Source organism: Limanda limanda, chromosome 16, assembly GCF_963576545.1.
Source record: "Limanda limanda chromosome 16, fLimLim1.1, whole genome shotgun sequence".
Classification (NCBI taxonomy): domain Eukaryota; kingdom Metazoa; phylum Chordata; class Actinopteri; order Pleuronectiformes; family Pleuronectidae; genus Limanda; species Limanda limanda.
In genome coordinates this window covers 13341862-13364582 of record NC_083651.1, presented here as the reverse complement: position 1 = coordinate 13364582, position 22721 = coordinate 13341862, and the positions used below count along the sequence as shown (strand labels likewise).

The following is a 22721-nucleotide window of genomic DNA, read 5'->3' as shown; positions in this document are numbered from 1 at the left end:
CGTGACGCTGCGTCCAGGGGGCGTGGGCGAGCTGGTTGGAGGGACACACATATCTGATCGATGAGGTAGATCTGTATGGAAGAGCATAACTGCCTAAAAACTAAATCAAAATTATGTGATGGGGAAAAAAACGAAATTATTAGATTAAAAATCAAACAAATTAAAAAATAATGCGTAGTGGAACGATACAATAGTAAGAGGAAATCAGGAATCAGTCATATTTATGAGCTTGTGAGTCGCCTTATTGTAAGATAGTAGGTTAGTAAAGTAAGTAAATCCTGACTATGAGATCCAATTAATTATAAAATAGCTTATTTAAATTATTTGTTAGTTTTTATTGTTAATGTTAGTCTTTTATTTGAGTTAGTAAGTCGTTATTTTGAGATAATAAGTCATTATTGACTTAGTAGGACAAGAATAATGTTAATATTTTTGATTTAGTGAGACATTGTTTTGGGATACTGCAGTTTATTTTGACTTAGTGGAACATTGTTTTGAAATACCAAGTAATTATGAGTTAGTCATTGTTTTCAGACACCTAGTCATTATTCTGAGACCATAATTTATTATTTTGAGTTACTTATTCATTATCATGAGGCTGAGAGTCATTACTTTTGTGATATTAAGTAATTATTTGAAGTTAGAAAGTCATAATTTCTTGAACAAAGTGGCAGAAATGATCCTGTTATAATCTACCTGTGTTGCATGATTTTGGTTCCTGCGATGCTCAAATTAACTTAGTTTAAAATATTTGTAAATCAGAAGAAGGCCTTTAATCCAAACTCTCAGCAGTTTGCCCTCACCAAACTTTATGGGTTCTGAGCGGAAACTCAAGACTCGCTTCTGTCGCAATAACGACTATCAATGGTTTCACTTTCTCCCACACCGCTCACAGAAGACGTGTGTGAACGGCTCGCTCCTGTTCCCTGAAGGCTGGAATGTTTGACCACTTACACAACTTTTTGACAGATCGTGACATTTAATCCAAGGAATCAAACAACACAGCACAGATTGAACTTGTTTCTACAGCCTCATCAGTGAACATGAGGAGCCTACTGGGAGTGTTAATGGTGTTAGCTGTGTCAGGTAAGTGTTCATGGTTCAAACTGCTCAGTAGAGTTGGACACTATCTTCCGCTGTGGAATGATTATATGCCTGGCTTGTAAATTATTATATGTCTTTAATGCATGTAATGAAATGAGTCTAAAAATGGAAAGAGAGTTAGGGTTGCGAAATGTCTGGTGGGAGGGAGATCCAGAGGCGGGGGCAGAGTGGCTGAAGGCTCTAGATCCCCTGGTGGACAATCGGGCAGGTGGTACAGTGAGGGGAATGGAAGAAGAAGATCTTAGGGAGCGGAAGGGTTGTGGCGACGCGCACGAGTTCAGAAAGGTGTAGTGGAGTGATGTTGCAAGCTGTAGAAGTTACTTGGGCATTAACCACGTGAAACCAGTTTCTCTTCATTTAAGATATCAAGGGGGAAGCACCACAAAACTAGTTAAAATGTTTTAAGTATCAAACGTTTTAACTTTTACGCACAGGTGAATGTTGCTGATGTATAAAATGATGAAATTAATATACCTTGACAAAATAAGAGTAAAATAATAATACATCTATGATGTCATAGTGATATGCGAATGTAAGATGGGATGTGTATAATATATTTATTGTTTTGTAACTATTAACATCAATGCTAAAAAGAAGAACATATAGGCTACAAGGCGTACATTTTCAAAGCAGCAGGGAAACTTGTTTTTTTTAAGTATTACAGTCTATGTGTTCATCAGGTCTATCGTCTATGTTCCACAGCAGATAACGAGGTGAACATCCCAGGCTTCGCAGGAAAAAGTGTCCTTCTGCCCTGCAACTGCACAGGCAGAAACAAATCCAAAGGATTTCACTGGCAACTGGATGCAGGCGAAGATGGGGTGTTCATAATCAACCAGGACCACAAGACAGGTGACGGATACCAGAGCAGAGCCGAGTTATCTGTGAATGATACAGAGAACTGCTCTCTTTCCTTGATCAACCTCAACACAACGGACACGGGAAAATACAAATGCATTTTCACTAAAAGAGGAATATACCAACAAGATGTCATAAACCTCAACGTGACGGATTTCAGAAACCTCAACGTGTCTGGTAAGTCATGATGCATACCTGCAGTATCTGATCCGTCATCCATTCACCCATCAATCTACAGCAGAGTTGTATTTTCCGGTTTTAACTTTGGTCTTCTCCATTAAACTACACTGTTTGTCAGCGCAGAGTTAGCAACCTGAATTTGGGTTTAAGCATTTTCCAGTGTGATGTAGAAGGATACTACATAGAACCAGAAATTCAGTTGTATTTGGATGGAAAGCTTCTTATAAATTCATTCACCGCCAACATAGAGCACACGTCCCCCATGGGTGCTCCTAGTGGCCTCAACCGTTTCCAGAGCAAACTCTCCAGTCAATTCAAGTGGACCTCAGAGGTTAAATGGCTCGTGAAGGCCAAAGGCATTAACCCCTAACATTCACTATTACTGCAATTCAGGTAACTCTTTGTTTTGGAGAGGATGGGAGTTATACTGTTTATCGTCCATTGCTATCATCGACAAATTTAATACATGATGCAAAAGCAGCAATAGGTAGGTAGGAAGATGGGTAGGTATGTGGGTTGGTAGATCGGTCGGTATATGTGAGTAGTTTGGTAGATTGGTTTGTAAGAAGGCAGGCAGGTGGGTAGGTAAGAAGGAAGAAGGAAGGTTAACATGGTAGGTGGATATACTACAGCATGTAATAAAAATATCTTAAAATACAAAGCATTGGTTAGGATATTTAAAATCAAATCTTTGATATCAATTAATTGAGAAAAAATAGATAATTTGATTATTATTATCTTGTTTTTGCACATTTTAAGTTTCTTCAGATCGATCCTCCCAAGACCCACCAAAAGGCCGCATTCGATTCCTCAAAATCATCCCCATTGTGTTGCTGCTCGGATTTTGCCTGGTCTTGTGGTTCCGCAGGGAGAGAGTAAGTCACTAAATCAACCTGGTCTCTTCTGTGTTGATCGGTCAAACTTTTAATTTGATAACAAGGACAAGAGAAGTGGAAGGTCACAACTTCTGTGATGAATTCTAATGTGGAAACAGTTTCACCTGAACTGTGGTTAGTCATGAATGTGGTTTCCAGCTCATGCGGTGGCTGTCTCCAGACAAGTTTCTTCCTGTATCCAGCCACTGATGGTTTTTTATCAAATGTCAAAAGAGAAACAAGGGAATAGAGAGAAATGTCTGTAACTTTGAACTTGCACGTTTAAATGTATTGGGTTACATCTCAGGTATAAAAAAAGCAGAGAATTGTGAAAAATCATCTATCAACCAAAACAACCGCTGTGGTTCCTGTAGCAAATGACCAACAGTGAAACTTCCGATTAAAAACCAGTACTAACTAGAAAGGCATCAGCATACCTCTGACAAGGCCCATAGTCCTCTTAAATTCAATCAAGCTGCACCAAATGTTACACTCTCATGGATATCAGCCCCCCAAATACTGCAGAATTTATTCATCAAGATCCATTCATCAAGTTTTGTGGAAGTCCGTCCAGTTGTTTTTTTGTTATTCTCTTAACAAACCAGCACAAAATGCCATGACAGAGGTAAACCCACATTATTTGCCAAACCATATGACGTATGACTTATTCTAAAAAGATTCAGATGGAGTTACATACTTAATAGTTAGTGTGACAATCTTGAGTAAATCACAATCGCTTACTCTGTGTTTTCAGTCTTTATGTTCTTAATGTTGTTCATCCTTAAAGAATAACTGAAATCTGAGCCATTTGGTGATTTAATACTTTCTGTCATTAATTACATGTAAAAAAATATTATTACAGAGATTTACTATATAAGTACATTAATATGGTTTTGTTATAATTATAATTGTACCATGCAAAGCGAATACGGTGTTTTCGATTCATTTATTGGGGTTTTCTGCATAAGGTCCTATGACAGGCACTTTCTTTGCTTTTACACCAATCAACCACGGCATTAAAACCCGTCACTTGTTTTGAAACTGTTGCTAAAGGGTGCTCAAGGATATGTTCTGCTGAATTCTGTTCTTCTGTAACATGTGAATGGCAGGTTGATTTGAATGTTGTTGCTTTGTTGGATTTGTTACAGCTTTGTAAATAAACAGGTTAATGTAATTTTATGTAATATATAGTAGGTTTTGGATAGAGACCCTATGGCATGTTTTATCATATCATTCAAACCGGAGAACTGTGAAATAATCAGGAATCTGAAGCAAGCTGGAGGAGAGGGACTCGCAATAATATGTGATTTTTTTTTCATTTTTAAAAGTTCGGAGGTAAACCTACTGTACCTTGGAAATACTTTGCTGAGGAAGTAAAACATAATAATCCTTTCACCCATATGTCCTCATTTTGTGTCTGTGATGTGTGCTTATCACTTTAAGTATTATACCTTATTGGCAATCAGTCACTCTGTCCTTGGAATTCCAACATGTTTAGACTGGTTCAGGGAATGTGAACAGACAACAAATTCAAACTTAAGTTTGTTTGTCTGAAAGAAATGTGTAAACTTTCAACAGTGTGTTTTTACCGATGTGTGAGCGAGGGAGAGATAATAGGTACGGCATCAAAGAAACATATTTGTGTTGGTTCTCCGCATTATCTACCAGAAATCTGCGCAGACATTTCTCTGTACATTTCCATGAGTGTCAATATATGCAAGATAAGTTCATTAACCTGAAGGTAAATAAACAAAGTTTGGTTCATAAAGAAAAGTTTGGCAAACTGATTTCATTCATTTTTAAAAAAAATTCAGCAGCCACATGCACATTGTCGAAATAAACATTACATTACCTTACATTTAAATATACAGTAAATTAATATCAAGAACAATTTTCTGAAATGATATATAATATTATTAATATTATATAATATAATAATAATAAAGAATCATAAATAATGAATGAAAGAAACACAATATGAACAAAGTGGCAATGGCGTGATGCTGCGTCCAGGTGGTGTGGTGAGGGAGCGAGCTGGTTGGAGGGACATAAATATCTGATCGATGAGGTAGATCAGTATGGAACAACATAACTGCCTAAAACCTAAAACAAAATTATGAAATAGAAAAAAACCCGAAACTATTAGATTAAAAAAAAAAATTATGAAATAGTGCGTCTCAGAATGATACAATAGTAAGAGGAAATCACGAATCAGTCATATTTATGAGATTGTGAGTCGCCTTATTGGAAGATAGTAGGTAAGTAAAGTAAGTAAATCCTGATTATGAGATCCAATTAATTATAAAATAGCTACTTCAAATCATAAGTTAGTTATTATTGTTTTGTAATAAGTCTTTAATTTGAGTTAATAATTCGTTATTTTGAGATAATAAGACTTAGTGGAACATTGTTTTGAAATACCAAGTAATTATGAGTTAGTCATTGTTTTCAGACACCTAGTCATTATTCTGAGACCATAGTTTATTATTTTGAGATACTTATTCATTATCATGAGGCTGAGAGTCATTACTTTTGTGATGTTAAGTAATTATTTGGAGTTAGAAAGTCATAATTTCTTTAACAAAGTGGCAGAAATGTCATAACCTGTGTTGCATGATTTTGGTTCCTGCAATGCTCAAATTAACTTAGTTTAAAATATTTGTAAATCAGAAGAAGGCATTTTATCCAAACTCTCAGCAGTTTGCCCTCACCAAACTTTATGGGTTCTGAGAGGAAACTCAAGACTCGCTTCTGTCACAATAAAGACTATCAATGGTTTCACTTTCCCCCACACCGCTCACAGAAGACATGTGTGAACGGCTCGCTCCTGCTCCCTGAAGGCTGGGATTTTCCACCACTTACACAACTTTTTTGACGGATTGTGACATTTAATCCAAGGAATCAAACAACACAGCACAGATTGGACTCATTGCTACAGCTTCATCAGTGAACATGAGGAGCCTACTGGGAGTGTTTATGGTGTTAGCTGTCTCAGGTAAGTGTTCATGGTTCAAACTGCTCAGTAGAGTTGGACAGTATCTTCCGCTGTGGAATCATTATATGCCTGGCTTGTAAATTATTATATGTCTTTAATGCATGTGATGAAATTAGTCTAAAAATGAAGAGAGAGTTAGGGTTGCGAATGTCTGGTGGGAGGGAGATCCAGAGGCAGGGGCAGAGTGGCTGAAGGCTTCAGATCCCATGGTGGACAAACGGGCAGGTGGTACAGTGAGGGGAATGGAAGAAGAAGATCTGAGGGAGTGGAAGGGTTGTGGCGAGGTGCACGAGTTCAGAAAGGTGTAGTGGAGCGATGTTGCAAGCTGTAGAAGTTACTTGGGCATTAACCATGTGAAACCAGTTTCTTTTCATTTAAGATATCAAGGGGGAAGCACCACAAAGAGTTAAAATGTTTTAAGTATCAAACGTTTTAACTTTTACGCACAGGTGAATGTTGCTGATGTATAAAATGATGAAATTATATAATACATCCATGATGTCATAGTTATATGCGATTGTAAGATGGGATGTGTATAATATATTTTTTGTTTTGTAACTATTAACATCAATGCTATAAAGAAGAACATATACAAGGCGTACATTTTCAAAGCAGCAGGGAAACTTGTTTTTTTTAAGTATTACAGTCTATGTGTTGATCAGGTTTATCGTCTATGTTCCACAGCGGATGAAGATGTGATCGAGTGCTTCGCAGGAGCCAGTGTCCTTCTGCTATGCAGCAGCAAAGGCAGAAACGCGTTCAAAGGATTTCATTGGCAACTAGAACCTGAGGTTTTCATAATCAACCAGTCCAATACAGGTGACGGATACGAGGGCAGAGCCCAGTTATTTGTGAATGATAAAGAGAGCTGCTCTCTTCTCTTGATCAACCTCAACGTAAAGGACACAGGAAAATACAGATGCAGTTTCAAAGAACAGGAACCGTACGAACCCCTTTACATATTCCTCAACGTGTCCGATTTCAGCCACCTCAACGTGTCTGGTAAGTAATGATGCATACCTGCAGTATCTGATCACTCATCCATTCACCCATCAATCTACAGCAGAGTTGTATTTTCCGGTTTTAACTTTGGTCTTCTCCATTAAACTACACTGTTTGTCAGCGCAGAGTTAGCAACCTGAATGGGGGTTTAAGCATTTTCCAGTATGATGTAGAAGGATACTACATAGAACCAGAAATTCAGTTGTATTTGGATGGAAAGCTTCTTATAAATTCATCCACCACCAACATAGAGCACATGTCCCCCATGGGTGCTCCTAGTGGCCTCTACGTTTCTAGAGCAAACTCTCCAGTCAATTCAAGTGGACCTCAGAGGTTAAATGGGTCGTGAAGGCCAGAGGCATTAACCCCTAACATTCACTATTACTGCAATTCAGGTAACTCTTTGTTTTGGAGAGGATGGGAGTTATACTGTATATAGTCCTTTGCTATCATCGACAAATTTCATACATGATATTAGTTGCAAAAGCAGCAATAGGTAGGTAGGAAGATGGGTAGGTATGTGCGTTTGTAGATCGGTCGGTATATGTGAGTAGTTTGGTAGATTGGTTTGTAAGAAGGCAGGCAGGTGGGTAGGTAAGAAGGAAGAAAGCAGGTTGGTAGGTGGATATACTACAGCATGTAATAAAAACATCTTAAAACCCAAAGCATTGGTTAGGATATTTAAAATCAAATCTTTGACATCAATTAATTGAGAAAAAATGATTTGTTGGTTATTAATTGTTATGTTTTTGCACATTTTAAGGTGCATGTCAGAACCAAACAGACGGCTGCATTCGATTCTTCAAAATCACCCCCATAGTGTTGCTGCTCGGATTTTGCCTGGTCTGTGGTGCCATTGTGAGAGAGTAAGTCATTAAATCAACCTGGACTCTTCTGTGTTGATTGGTCAAACTTTTTATTTGATAACAAGGACAAGAGAAGTGGAGGCTCACAACTTCTGTGATGAATTAGAATGTAGAAACAGTTTCACCTGAACTGTGGTTAGTCATGAGTGGTTTTAAGCTCATGCGATGGCTGTTCCCAGACAAGTTTCTTCTTGTATCCAGCCACAGTTGGATTTTTGTAAACGATCAAACGAGAAAGAGGAATATAGAGAAATGTCTGTAACTTTGAACTTGTACATTTAAATGTATTGGGTGACATCTCTGTTATAAAAAAAGCAAAGAATTGTGAAAAATCATCTTTCAACAAAAACAACCGCTGTAGTTCCTGTAGCATATGACCAACAGTGAAATTTCATATTAAAAACCAGTACTATCTAGAAAGGCATCAGCATACCTCTGACAAGGCCCATAGTCCTCTTAAATTCTATCAAGCTGCACCTAACAATAAACAGAGATTTACTATAAAAGTATATTAATATGGTTTTGTTTGGAACAACTGTATAAATATTAACTGCATATTATGAACAGAATATTTTCTATGTTGTTTTATAATTGTACCATGTAAAGCAAATACGGTGTTTTCGATTCATTTATTGGGGTTTTTCTTCAGAAGGTCCTATGACATGCACTCTCTTTCTTTTTACACCAATCAACCATGGCATTAAAACCCGTCACTTGTTTTGAAATCGTGGCTGTAGGGTGCTCAAGGATGTGTTCTGCTGAAATCTGTTCTTCTGTAACATGTGAACGGCAAGTTGATTTGAATGTTTTATGTATTATAGTAGGTTTTGGATAGAGACCCTGTGGCATGTTCGATCATATCATTCAACCCAGAGAACTTTGAAATAATCAGGAATCTGAAGCAAGCTGGAGAAGAGGGACTTGCAATAATATGTGACTTTTTTTTCTATTTTTAAAAGTTTGAAAGTAAACCCACTGTACCTTGGAAATACTTTGCAGAGGAAGTAATACATAATAATCCTTTCACCCATATGACCTTATTTCGTGTCTGTGATGTGTGCCGATAAATTTAAAGTCTTAGCATCACTCTGTTGTTAGAATTTCAACATGTTTAGACTGGTTCAGGGAATGTGAACAGAATACAACTTCAAACTTAAGTTTGTTTGGCTGAAAGAAATGTGTAAACTTTCAGCAGTGTGTTTTTACCGATGTGTGAGCGAGGGGGGGGGGGGGTAATAGGTACGGCATCAAAGAAACATATTTGTGTTGGTTCTCCGCATTATCTTCCAGAAATCCGCGCAGACATTTTCTCTGTACATTTCTATGAGTGTCAATATATGCAAGATAAGTTCATTAACCTAAAGGGAAATAAACAAACTTTGGTTCAAAAAATAAACGTTTGGCACACTGAATTCATTTTTTTTTTTTTTTTTTTCAGCAGCCACATGCATATTGTCAAAATTAACATTACATTACCTTTCATTTAGATATACAGTAAATTGATATCAAGAACAATTTTCTAAAGTGGTATATAATATTTAAGGTTTGTTGCTCTTAATACACATTCACAAAACATGTACAAAAGATAATGGGGTGATCAATGATGACGGTCTCTCAACTGCAAAGACTGTTTGTTCCCTGAGAAGCTTCCAATGGCAAATCACACAATGAATAAACGGTTATTGTTGCTTGCTGATGATTGGAATTTAATTGGTTTCTTAAAACATTATACATATTTAATATAATGTTTTAAATCAATATAACTGTTTTTTTATTTGAGATAATGTTATTTATGAAAGAAATATGGTCGTTACATGTTAATATAAATTAATTAATCTCATTCATTTTCTCATTATACTTTTTAAAATTGGTAAATATTGGTGTGCTTAAAGCATATTTTCCCATTTAAAGAACTTAAATGATTGTTACCTAAAGCATGCTGTCCCACATGATCAATCATGTTTGATCAAGAGGGACAGCCCAAAAATGTTTTGGAAAAATAAACCAAAACACATTTTAAACCACTCCATAAACATGAATTATTATGTTGTTGTTGTTGTCCTGTTTTACTGCTCACATAATTCTTAACTTCAACACAGATAATTATTTACAGAAGTTGAAATAGTATGCAATAATATACCTAAATCGAGTTTACACTTTAAAAGTACTTACTGAGAGTAAAATCGGTGACTCATCAGCGAAAACATAAAGCCATGTCCAGTAGACGTGCTACGTCATCACTGCGTCTGACGTAGTGAGATAACAGGAAGTAACACGGGCGGCTACGGAGCTAGCTCGAGGCTAGTGAGCAGAAATGAATCTGCACCTGATACATAGATCTGTGTGTTTTCACAGGCCGGAACAAGAGTGACGTTTTATTCACGGTAAGTCACGGTTTGAACAGTGTAAACTATATGTTGATAAAATGTCTGTAAAGAGGTTGTATCTGAAGGAAGGGGGCTAGCTTGATGCTAATAGATATTGATTCAGACGATGATACACAGAAGATAATGTTATTCTACTTAGAAATGTATACTCTGTTTGTATTTGATCCTGTGTCTCTGTGTAGACCTTTATGTGGACCCTCATTCTGAATCTATCATTCTGAAACTATCACACGATCACCTTAACACGCACAGAATAGTGAGCAAATCCAACATGAATACTGAACAGCAGAGAGATGTCTTCTATACATACAGCAGCCTTTGGGAGGTTCCTGGGTAATGGGGTGATTTTTTTTATGCAGTTGTAAAAATATATATCTTATAACATGCCCTTTGACAAGTTTTCATACTGGACGACTTTGAAGTTGCAGTGTGTAGAATCTAGTGACATAAAGTGGTGAAGTTGCCTGTTGCAGCTGAACACCCCTCACCTCATCCCCCCCCCCCCCACTTCCAAACATGAACCAGAACCTGTGGTAACCTTCAGTTTTCATAAAAACTCAAAGGGTGTTTAGTTTGTCCAGTCTGTGCTACTGCAAGAAACATGGTGGCCTCCATAGAGAGGAGGGGTCCATTATGTTAATATAAAGTATTTCAATATAAAGGGCCCGTTCTAGGGTAAATAGGACAACAATTTGTATAACTTAGATGAAACATCACTGGGATTATTAGGGCCCGAGCACTGATCAAAGGTCAAGGAGGACCCTATTGTTATTGTAAGGATTATTTATTCTTCTTCTTATTATTATTATTCAGGCAAATGAATTGGCTTTTTGAGGGCTTTAACATGCTCAACTTCTTACCAAAATTTGCAGAAAGTTAGAAAGTGGTGAAAATTTACGTATTCTGAAGGAATTTTCAATGGGCTTCGCAAAATGGCTCAACGGTGCCCCCGAGACCCCTGGAACGTGTTCACATTGACCGGTCTTCACAAAAAACGATATACAGGTGTATCATGACCAGACAAACAAAAAAGTCTTTAGGTGCAATTGGAAAAACACAACAGGAAGCCTGCTATCTTACATTTAGTGGCCAATTTGGCCATATTCCACATTTTTACTTTGATGTACTTGTACCAGGGTTTTCATCGGATCAACGTCAAATTGAGATGAGTGTCATCAAAACAAGATGGAGATAAAAACTGACTGACGCATTTTTTTTTAGTATTATTTTCAGGCAAAACGCATGCAACGCTTAAGTGTTAAGTTTTTGTTTAGCTGAAGTCTGTAATAAAAAAAGTATTAAATCTATACCTGCAATGATTTAGAGATAATCAATTAGATGGTTTGCAGTAGAATACTCGTATTAACTACATTGCACATTATTGTAAACTGAATATTTGTGTTTTTTACGTTTTGTCTAAACAAGACATGCAATGACAATCTCAGGCTGTGGGAACTTGTGATGAGCATTATTCCTTCATTCAGTTTTCTGGAGTTGTATATGAATGTTCAACTTATTAACTGATTACTAAAATACTGTTGTTGCTGTTTTAAATAAATTGGTGTTGATGCACTAACATGGAATGAATTCATTACAGTACTGGTGCAGCGCACATCCACACAAGGAATCAGCCATGGGCCAACGGAGGAGAGCGGCAGCTTTGAGCAATCGTTCATCTCAGGGAGACTCTGGAGCTCCTGCAGAGTCTGTCAGGGTCCTCAACAGGAAGCACAGCATTTGCATGGTGTCCGACTTCTTCTATCCAAATATGGGAGGAGTAGAAAGTCACATTTACCAGCTTTCCCAATGTCTGATTGAAAAGGGACACAAGGTGGTAATCGTCACCCATGCCTATGGAACGAGGAAGGGTATTCGGTACCTGACCAATGGACTTAAGGTCTACTACCTCCCCCTGCAGGTGATGTACAACCAGTCCACAGCCACTACCTGTCTCCACAGTCTCCCACTGCTGCGCTGTGTGTTCTTCAGAGAACGCATCACTGTGGTGCATGCACACAGTTCCTTCTCCGCTCTGGCCCATGATGCACTGTTCCACGCCAAGACCATGGGCCTGAACACGGTTTGTGACTCATAATGAACCAGATGAAACATTTAAAAATCTTTTTATCTACCCCTGTACCCGTGATCTAAGACTGTTATCATTCACAGGTATTCACTGACCACTCACTCTTTGGCTTCGCTGACATCAGCTCTGTGCTGACCAACAAGCTCCTGACTGTGTCGCTGTGCGATACCAACCACATTGTGTGTGTGTCGTACACCAGTAAAGAGAACACGGTGCTCCGAGCAGCGCTCAACCCAGAGATAGTGTCTGTTATTCCCAACGCTGTTTACCCTTTGGATTTTACCCCGGATCCCTCCAAGCGCCAAGACGACAGAATCACCATTGTGGTCATCAGCCGTCTTGTCTACCGCAAGGGTATGGAGAAATAAATATTGTATAAGCTATGTTTCAGTATTTCCAGATGGCTGTAGTCAAGGCAGTGGAGTGTTAGGGTGAAGGGACAAAACCCTTTAAAACAATTCATCTTCAGGGCTTCTAAGAATACATGTTTATTTACATAATACTTTTATTTAAAAGCGAGAACATTGGCTGACATAATAATCATATTTCTTCATCCACATAAATCCAGTATCAGTATATAAAGTGTTCTGGTATATGTGTTGCACTACATTCATTGGTAAAACCGATTTTCTGCTTTTCGTCTCATAAGGAATCGATCTTCTTGGTGGAATAATCCCAGAGCTCTGCCTCAAACATCCAGATCTGCACTTTCTAGTTGGTGGAGAGGGGCCAAAGAGAATTGTGTTGGAGGAAGTGAGAGAGAAGTACCAGCTGCACGACAGGTCTTGCACATAATTCTTGAGAATATTTGACAGGATGGTATGATTTTAACTTCTTAAAGGATATGGTCCCTGTACATTATTTCATAGAGTGTCTTTGTGGAAATACATAGAGTTGCTGCATTCTCCATGACAACAATGTCCACAACGTATTTATTGCATGTGCCTAACGTCTTTCAATTGGAACTTTGCAGGGTGCGTCTTCTTGGGGCTTTGGAGCATAACGATGTCTGTGACGTGTTGGTGCAGGGTCACATCTTCCTCAACACATCACTGACCGAAGCGTTCTGCATGGCCATCGTGGAGGGAGCCAGCTGTGGACTTCAGGTCTGGTGCCATTCATGCAACAGTTGAATGAGAGGAAATGATGATGTGTGATGGAGGGCAGACAGTTTGAGGGTTTTCAGTCCAAAGAAACAGTATCCAGCGGATCATTTACCCTTGAATTGAATTATTTATGGAAGTGAATCTCATGACTCTACATGGAACAATATTACACACAACTTGTTTAGATTGTGATTGTTTACGTTTGTGTTCACGTTTGCTTTTCTAAAACTCATTCCGACCAAAAAGCTGATATTAAGACCCGCCTTCTCTCAGTCAGTTTTAAATCATTGCAAAAAACTTTTCCAACCATGGATATAAAAAAAGGAACTAAACAAACATTTGCATATCTCATCAGCTTCACAAAAACAGCAGCTGAGGTCCTTTTTAATATAGCTAAATAGAATTGGGATGATAAAGCTGTAGTTGTTGAAATCTTGTCATAGATTTCCTGTGCTCATAGGTGGTTGATCAATTCCCTTTCATAGCAAATGAGGAGAAAAGGGGGTGGGGCAAAGCGAGATTTTTGGTGGAAAATGGTGATCATTAAAAACAAGCCAATTCATGACAATAACGGTTACATATGGAGGACATAAGCTGACGATGCATTTCCCAGACAATCACATGTGAGAGGGGAAGTTGGTGTCAGTGGGTGTTTGGCCTCAGAGGATGAGAAAACAGTACTGTCGGGAATTAATTGAGGAACAGAAATAACAGAATAATGTGACTGGTAAATGGCCAGGTTCAGCTAATCTACGGGACTAGTGCCCTTTCTCTAAAAGATTTCATGATGCTAAGATAAGATCAAGATCCGGATGCATATTTGGAGCGTGTCTGTTCACGCTTTCAGCAGCAATCACACAATGCTTTCATGCTGAGTGAGTTCTGATATAAAACGGACAGAAACTTTTACCCAGAAAAAGTCAATGAAATTATTGTTTTCAACCTGATACTAAGACTGTGTTCTGTTAAATACTTTCAAAGAACCTGTCCAATACTTTAGATTGATACTAGAACAGATTCTCAAAAATGGCGTCAATCATACCTCTGGTCTATATTTCATCCCTGCTTGTGCATCAAGTTTTTGTTTTAATTTTAAGGTGGTCAGCACCCGTGTCGGCGGCATTCCTGAAGTGTTACCTGAAGATCTGATCACCCTGTGTGAGCCCACTGTCGACTCGTTGTGTGCTGGTCTAGAAACGGTTATCGCCCGGCAGCGGTCCGGCTCTGTCCCCTCCCCCGCATCCATCCATTCACGTGTGCAGACCCTCTACACCTGGAGAAACGTTGCAGAGAGGACTGAAAAAGTAAGTTCAACAACACTTCAGTCATATCTTGTTATCGTCCCTTCAGTACATGCATTCACGTTAGAGCTTGTCGATTGGCTTAAGACCTTTTCACTCTTTGTTTCTTTGGAATGAAACCGAAATGTATTCTCTCCTTGTTTGAACTTCACTGAGGTGTGTTTTTACGTAATGTGTTGATATGACATGATGACACTTCCAAGGAATTAGAGACGGTTTGTCTGCGGTCACTAACCATGAAGATCTGAGATACAGATTACAGGAACCTTGTGTGTATGTCTGTGCGTGTGCGTGTGCGTGTGCGCGTGTGCGTGTGCGTGTGCGCGTGCGCGTGTGCGTGTGCGTGTGCGTGTGTGTGTGTGTGTGTGTGTGTGTGTGTGTGTGTGTGTGTGTGTGTGTGTGTGTGTGTGTGTGTGTGTGTGTGTGTGTGTGTGTGTGTGTGTGTGTGTGTGTGTGTGTGTGTGTGTGTTACTGACTGACAAATGTTTAGACAGAGATTTTCTTTATTTATTTCCCCTTGTGACCTGGTTTGTCCTGTTAGAATGTAAGTGTACTGACTCACTCAGCTGAGGCTCCAGTGGTAGATTGTGAATCGTTTGTCGCCTCTCATCATTGGGTCCCCCCCTCAGGTCTACGACAGAGTGGCTGGAGAGGAGGTGCTGCCTTTGGACAGACGGTTACGGAGACTCAGGGCTCACTGCGGCCCCGTAGCCGGCTCCATCTTTGCATTCATGGCTGTTATAGACTTCCTCTTCCTGCTTCTCCTGCAGTGGTGGTTGCCAGACCGGTTCATGGACGTGGCCGTGGACGCCACCGGCCCTCACGGACTGTGGAGGCATGAAACGAGCAGTAAAAAAGAACCTAATTCTAAAAGCACCGCGAAACCAGCGGCAGAACTCCATCACCCTATACCTCCGTCTCACTCCTAGCTGCAACCACTAAATACTGAATGTGCTCACGGTAACTCCAAACACTGTTTACATTTACTTATCAAAGGGATCTTGTTTGAAAGCATTCTATGTTAGATTTATTTTTATATTTACAAATTAAAATGGAAATCTGCAGGAGCCCGAGCGACTGTAATAAGCACTTTTTTGATTTGGTAAACACATTGCAAATAGCACTGACCAGGGTGAGTAAAAGGGCTTATAAATTGTACTCTTACGGTTTCATTGTTCTAAATTGCATTGAATTATTTTCAGTGTAGTTTTTATGTTTAGTGCAAATTTTATTTATTTTATTTTGATACCACTAATTTTACTCCGGTTTATCTTTTCTCTCCTTTGCGTTTTACTGAATATCAAACCCGGGAGTTTTCTAAGACGATTGTGTGACTACCAGACTTTCCACTTGAGAAAATAAAGTGTACTTTATTCCATCTGTTTTCACTCTTTGTTTTATTTAGGTTACCTCCAGTTTTATCTTGCAAGGACAACACACCCAGAAAGAAATTGAAGAGCCGCTTACTTAGAATTAGTTTTACAAAAGCAACAGCTCTTAGGAATGTGGAGTACCAGACGAAACACTAAGTATCTGTGAAATGGGAGGTAACGGGTCGGGTCCCTTTTCAATGTTGACGGTTGGGATTTGCATAGCGTCATGTTTGGAGGTCGTACATTATATCACGCCTGCAAAAACAGCCTTGTTGTGTGAGTTGATGCAGACAGCTTAAACTGAAAATACTGAACTTTGTCACGTGTTACATTTGCAAGTATAACAAGAGCTGCAGATATGTGACCATAGAACAAACCTGTAGAGAGACGTAAAGAGCTGTGTGACTGTATCTCATCAGAATACATTACAGAGGACGTAGATGTGTTTTATTGGAAGTAAGTAACAGAATATTTTGATCACACGACTTGCGCTGTTAAGATACAACTGTCTCTTTAGCTAAAAAATGTGCCGTCATAACAGAAAAGAGTGCAAAATCACACAACAGATTTGGCGAAATGAAATACAGCACACAGCTCTTGTACCTCTCAAATATGGAGAGTGTGAAACTTGTGCAGGTCTTTGTTTGTCCCTCTGCTTGTAGCCGGTTACATGCCCTTTTCTAAGTATTTTATTCAAGGTACGTCAGTGGAGCGCCATTCCCACAACATATTGTAATGTAGACTAAATCCATGGACTGGGATGCGGGTGGGCGGAAGGTGGTAATGTGGGGGAGGTGTTCAAGGACCCACATAAGAAGGGGAGGAGGTTCTGACTACAGATTGTGTATCTGACCGGAAGAGCTTGAGTCCTAGACAGTTGTGGAAAAGTTTGCTGCTATTTCATTTTCTTCATGGCTGCTGTTCAAACAGAGGTTTCCCTGTGCCCAGCTTGGCAGAGGCCCTTGTATATCTATGGGGGGCTGGTATGCAACCCACTGATGGCTGGTAGGTGTTCTTTTATTTTCTATTTGGTCAATTCTACTCAGTTATTTTGTATTTTGGGAAAAATAAGCTTACACAACTGGTTAAGATTTCTCATTTCATGAACAATTTCACAAAACTTCCAACAACAGGTAGTTTGTCTCTGCACATATTTGCATGAAAGCAACAAATACATGTCTTTATAGTTTTTCTAGGTTCTTTCAAAGTTACATTTTTGTAAATACAAAACTACAGATCAGTTGAAACATGGGAACTTTGTAAAGAGGTTTTGTTGACTTGCTCCACAGTGTTCAACAAAGCCCAGAGTGTGTGTTGTTCAGTGGTTTTGGGTGTTCATGGCCAGGCCGACCCTGAAAAACAAGATAAACCTGTATTCAGACGAGGCCATCTCAACCTCACAGAGCGCACCATCTATCTGTGACCTTCCTGAAAATGGAGACTTTACCGATCGTGTCCTTTGTCTCTCAGACCACTGGTCGGACAGGTCCCCTCTCCACGAGGCTGCCTACCAGGGCAGACTGCTCCACCTCAGAAGCCTCATCGCTCAGGTAAACATAACCCAGCTCTGTCTTGATATTTATGATACAGGCTCATATGTTGAATTTAAACCCTGATCGTACTGTTATCCTCCTGCAGGGCTTCCACTTGGACACACTCACCATGGACAGAGTCTCTCCCCTGCATGAAGCTTGTCTCGGTGGACATCATGCATGTGCCAAGTTCCTGTTGGACAACGGTGCAAATGTAAGAGCGCCACCCATTTTTCAGTTACAGGAATGAGATGACAGTTGAACTCGTGCATAAAAACTCAATAGTGAAACAGGGTTTTCTTTAACCGTCATTTGAGAATTGTAGTGTGTATTTGACGATGGACAAAATCCAAAGTCTTTGTTCTGCACTAAAACAGAATGTTGACATTTATTTGGAGATTAAACAGTTAAATCAAGAGGTTATCTTCCAGAATTAGTCTTTTTAGTTAAAAGCGTACGAATTTGCCCATGTGGCCTTCTCCTCTGAGAATCAATTGGATCCTTGCACACATCCAACACCCACGACCTTTCAGTCTTATCGGCCACTCTTAAGTGCTTGAAATTACAAGTCACAGTCAGCCATTTAGGCAAATATTCATACAGCGCTTCATGAACTGTGGGCACAGCCATCAGGGGCAACTTGGTGGCAGTATCTTATCCAGGGACACTTTGGGCACCACCTACCTTCTGGTCAGACATTCAGTTGGCAATCCAATGTGGTCTGATACATCAGTTCTGCGTTAAATCCTCCTATGTGAAGGTTTTAAGGTTTACTTTTATAGATAGATAGATAGATAGATAGATAGATAGATAGATAGATAGATAGATAGATAGATAGATAGATAGATAGATAGATAGATAGATAGATAGATAGATAGATAGATAGACAGACAGATAGATAGATAGAACTGGAAGTGGAAGTGTTTCTAACAACTAAGTGTTGTATCTCCCATGTGAATGTAAGTGAGGCTATGGACTTAATATCCAACTGTGTACAAAGCAGTGATGATAATGCAGCAGTGGAATCATATGTCTTCATGTTTCCCTCCAAAGGTGAACACAGTGTCAATAGATGGGGCCACACCTCTCTTCAACTCCTGCAGCAGTGGGAGTTCTGCCTGTGTCAAGCTCATTTTGCAGCATAGTGCCCTCGTCAGCCCCCCCTGTCAGCTGGCATCGCCAATACACGAGGCCGCAGAGAGAGGTGTGTATGTGTAAACATGTACTGGTGTTAAAGATGTGTCATTATGATCTGTCACTGATCTGACACTGAGGTGCTTCTTCATCAGGCCACAGAGAGTGTCTGGAGCTGCTGCTGAGCTACGGAGCTCATGTTGACGTGGAGCTGCCAGTGGTGGGGACTCCGCTGTATGCTGCCTGCACGGCCGGGGCCGCTGTCTCCGTGGAGCTGCTGCTTCGCACAGGTACTCTCATCTGTGACCTCAGTCCAAAAAGATTAAGCAGATATTTCCCATTCTTTGATTCACTATTGACATTTATTTACAGGGTGCTTTAAAAGATTCGGTCAGTTACACAACAAGTAAAATAAAATATAAAATACACAATGCCAAGGCACAACAATACTATTGCGAAGCCATATTTAATTCACTAGATCCAGATTTTAATTTGGATCTGAAACAGATTTCACACACATAGAAACATGGCTGATTTTTGTTTCAGCAATATCCATGAATTATTTAAATATGAAATCAATAGAAAATATTTAGACTGAATGTCTTTTGGTTTTGAACTGTCTGTCTGATGGAAGTTTTGCGTGTTGGTTAACTTGAGATGGAATAAGCTTTGGGAGGAACATATGTCTTGAGCGTAAGCTATATTGAAGCTCCATCGAGGAGAATAGCAATGAGCATTCCAAGTTATGTAATGTCACTAAATTCGGAAGGTGATCTTCCACGAAGGACGTTGTACAAAACATTTACTACATGTCGTAATAATTACATCCATACTTGTGTTGGACTCTGTTGGACATGAAGTCATGGTAACATAAGGCTGGTCTATACCTGGAAATGCATCAATCGTCCCAGAAGGGCACCTTTATTATGACTGTTGACTCTAGCCGGAGACTCATCATACTATATCTCTACAACCTTGGTCACTATGGCAACTGCTTTTAGGGACTGTCATTGTCTCCACCCCCTAGCCCAGATCAGAAAAGTGTGTGATGTTTATGGCTCTTGTTGATGTGGCTGCAAATAATCTAATATTATTCATAGCTCTGCTTTAAGTTCCCATCTAATAATGTTTCCATTATAGCCACAGACACTCTGTATTTTTACTAGTTCTCATCAAAGTGGTGAAGCCTGTGAGGAAACACAGGTGTTCTTCAGTTATCCAGGAGATAAACCCTCTGTGCTTGTGTGTGCACACAGGAGCAGACGTTCAAATAGGGTGTGGACAGGACAGTCCTCTACACGCTGCAGTTCGATTTGGAGGAGCCGACGTCGTGAACCTTCTGCTGGACTTCGGAGCTGACTTGTGTTGTAGGAACGCAGAGGGAAAAACTCCTCTGGACCTGTTGGCACCAAACAGCCCACTGAGAACCAGACTACAGACAAGAGGTGTGTTGTGGAGTATGAAGTCACTCACATCCATGTTACACACACAACCAAACACTGATTGATTCATTCCCTGGAAGTCGTGCCAACTTTGCTCTGTCTCTTCTGCCCAGGTCCTTACGCTCTGTCTGAGCTGAGTCGGTTCTGTATTCGCAGACGTCTGGGAAGGAATCGTCTGCACAGAGTGTCCAGCCTGTGCATTCCTCACAGTATCCAGGACTTCCTCCTCTACCGATGAACCATCTCCAGCTTGCTTGTGCTGCTCACATTGATCCAGGCCCCTACACTGACCTATAAGGCAGAACACACGAGTGGGCAAAGACAGTCACATTTACAGACTTATAGCTTTCCCAGGCGGCAGGTTGATGCAGTGGTTAGCCCTGTCCACTAAAAGCAAGAAGGTCCTTGCGGTGAATCCTGGCTCGGCCGGATTCTTGTGTGGAGTTTGCATGTTCTCTCTACATCTGTGGGAGTTAATCCAGGTACACCAGCTTCCTCCCAAATATCTGAAGACAAGCAGCTTAGGTTGTTTGGCAATTCTAAATTTCTATGTAGGTATGGCTGTTTGTATCTGTATATCAGCCCTGTGTTTTGCAGGCGGCCTGTGAGGGCTATATCCTGCCTCTCGACCCCTGTCAAAGGATGGATGCGTTTAATAATTACTGATCACGAAGAGTTCAGAGATCAGTTGTATTCATAAGCTAGCCACTTTGATGTATATTTTTATGGAAAATAACTGGACGTTGAATAAATATAAAAACAAATGAAGTGGAATTTAATTGATTTTACAGATCAACACCTGTTTACAGTTGTAGGGAAGTAAAACTGCATATGCAAAACAGATGCATAAAATATTTTGGTGGCTCCAGGGAGTTTGGTTCAACAGTGTAAAGTCTTTCAAACCGTCTGGAAATGTAGCCTGGTGGTGTGGAGAGAATAGAGCTCAACAAGGGCCTGATATCCCCCGCCATGTCTGGGTGGGAGCCACATTAGCCGGCCCTAAGCCAGCATAACACACCTGAACAAACAACCAAATTGTTATAATCAAAGGTGAATTGTGGGTAGTGCAGATGTATGATTTTTATTTTTTTTAGGGTCCGTATTAATAAAATACACAATGGTCCACTGTGACAGTGTTGCAGGAGTGCAATACTAAATCTACACTTTGATATTGTAATACAGGTTCTTACACAATATGCGAACCTCTGTATTCACTGAGAGTAAATTTGAATGTTGTAAAAAGCATTGCAAGAAATAAGAGCATGCCATGTGTCTATATTAAAATGAACAAATTGCGACTTGCTGCAGAAGAGTTGTACAATGTGGTTTAATTCTCTGGGTTTATATGATATATAATATATCCTGTCATGTATGCTTGTGTAGAGTTTTCAATTGTCACAGGTTTTTGCCAAGAACAGGAAGATGTTTTGATAAAATTGTTTTTTTCAATTTGCTGTATATATTCTCTTCAGAACATTTTTACTAACCACTGTACAAGGTGTGAGCACAATAACAATAAGACACAAGGATCTGCGGATCTGAGGAGTTGACATTATTTCATGGTGATGTTGCTCAGATGGAACTAACCTCCCATTCTCAAATGCCAACCTCAAAAGGTCTCCTCTGCAGAGGCCTGAACATCTTGTTGGGACTGATCTCACTTGACGTTTCTTTACCCAAATAGCAAAAGTTCTGAATGAGATATCTTCAGTGCTCTGATGTATTTGTCTTTATTTGAATTGAGAGTGTCGGTCGATAAAAAGTTATGAGGGCCAATTTTGGTTCAATACCATCATTGTAAGGACATTTTGGCTGATAATCAAATTCAATGGGCTCTCTGAGTGTTAAATATTATAGGTTTAGGGTTAGAATTAGATGAGGGTTATTATAAGACATGTGGTTGTGGTGGTTAGGGAATGCATTATGTCAATGAGTGTCTTCACAACTATGGACAGATGAGCATCTGTGTTGATGGCTTTTCTACCTCATGTGTCTAAATTTAGTGGTTAGGTCTTCACCGTTGAGGCAATATTACCCCTCAGAGTCTTCAAGTGGTAGTGTTTATTGATGTGTGATAACCAACATCAAAGTGCACTACCACCGCCCACCAAATCTGTTACTACCCTATGTGATACACGTGTTTAAATTGGTTGAGCACTTCTTCTTCCTCGTCATCCCTACTCTGTCCATTGGCGGATGGCAATCAATGAAATGGTGCATTACTGCCATTTGTCTCCATCACAGGGGATGGGCTCCTCAGATGTAGAACCTATGAATGATCTACATCACTTACACCAAACACATTCCTTTGATCGTATTTGCCCATGAATACCTTGACATTGATTGCCACTCTCCAGTAAACTGAACAAAGAAGAAGAATCTGTAACAGACTGTATCTTTTCTTTAGCCAAACAGACCGTCAACTGAGAAGGGAACAACAAATTATATAAGTACATTTTCGTGAAAAGATGGACTCAAAA

The 22721-nt window shown here is 39.7% G+C and overlaps 2 protein-coding genes across 3 annotated transcripts; both read left to right on the top strand.

Moving 5' to 3' along the window:
* The first annotated feature begins 10149 nt into the window (after positions 1-10149).
* piga (phosphatidylinositol glycan anchor biosynthesis, class A) lies at positions 10150-16138 on the top strand. 2 transcript variants are annotated; one of them, XM_061088432.1, is made up of 8 exons: positions 10150-10264; positions 11865-12098; positions 12186-12347; positions 12437-12707; positions 13003-13135; positions 13327-13459; positions 14557-14763; positions 15390-16138. In XM_061088432.1, exons 2-8 carry the CDS (start codon positions 11901-11903, stop codon positions 15687-15689), a joined length of 1404 nt encoding a protein of 467 aa, XP_060944415.1. In that variant the 5' UTR covers positions 10150-10264; positions 11865-11900; the 3' UTR covers positions 15690-16138. The 2 variants fall into 2 exon arrangements, with proteins under 2 accessions (XP_060944415.1, XP_060944414.1); XM_061088431.1 differs by having other exon boundaries at positions 11865-12347.
* A 906-nt stretch (positions 16139-17044) lies between these two features.
* On the top strand, positions 17045-21554 carry asb11 (ankyrin repeat and SOCS box containing 11). The gene is made up of 7 exons (XM_061088433.1): positions 17045-17138; positions 17604-17683; positions 17772-17879; positions 18719-18869; positions 18955-19089; positions 20056-20244; positions 20355-21554. The coding sequence occupies exons 1-7, from the start codon at positions 17045-17047 to the stop codon at positions 20477-20479; spliced, it is 882 nt and encodes a 293-aa protein (XP_060944416.1). The 3' UTR covers positions 20480-21554.
* The last annotated feature ends 1167 nt before the right edge of the window (positions 21555-22721 follow it).

What these genes read in the sequence shown, in the direction of transcription:
- piga (XM_061088431.1), top strand. Translation starts at nt 11,901, where the DNA reads ATGGGCCAACGGAGGAGAGCGGCAGCTTTGAGCAATCGTTCATCTCAG. An exon ending in AGACCATGGGCCTGAACACG is followed by an intron (nt 12,348 to 12,436) that starts GTTTGTGACTCA and finishes TATCATTCACAG; the next exon opens with GTATTCACTGACCACTCACT. An exon ending in GAGCCAGCTGTGGACTTCAG is followed by an intron (nt 13,460 to 14,556) that starts GTCTGGTGCCAT and finishes TTTAATTTTAAG; the next exon opens with GTGGTCAGCACCCGTGTCGG.
- asb11 (XM_061088433.1), top strand. Translation starts at nt 17,045, where the DNA reads ATGGCTGCTGTTCAAACAGAGGTTTCCCTGTGCCCAGCTTGGCAGAGG. An exon ending in ATGCAACCCACTGATGGCTG is followed by an intron (nt 17,139 to 17,603) that starts GTAGGTGTTCTT and finishes TTTGTCTCTCAG; the next exon opens with ACCACTGGTCGGACAGGTCC. An exon ending in GGAGCTGCTGCTTCGCACAG is followed by an intron (nt 19,090 to 20,055) that starts GTACTCTCATCT and finishes GTGTGCACACAG; the next exon opens with GAGCAGACGTTCAAATAGGG.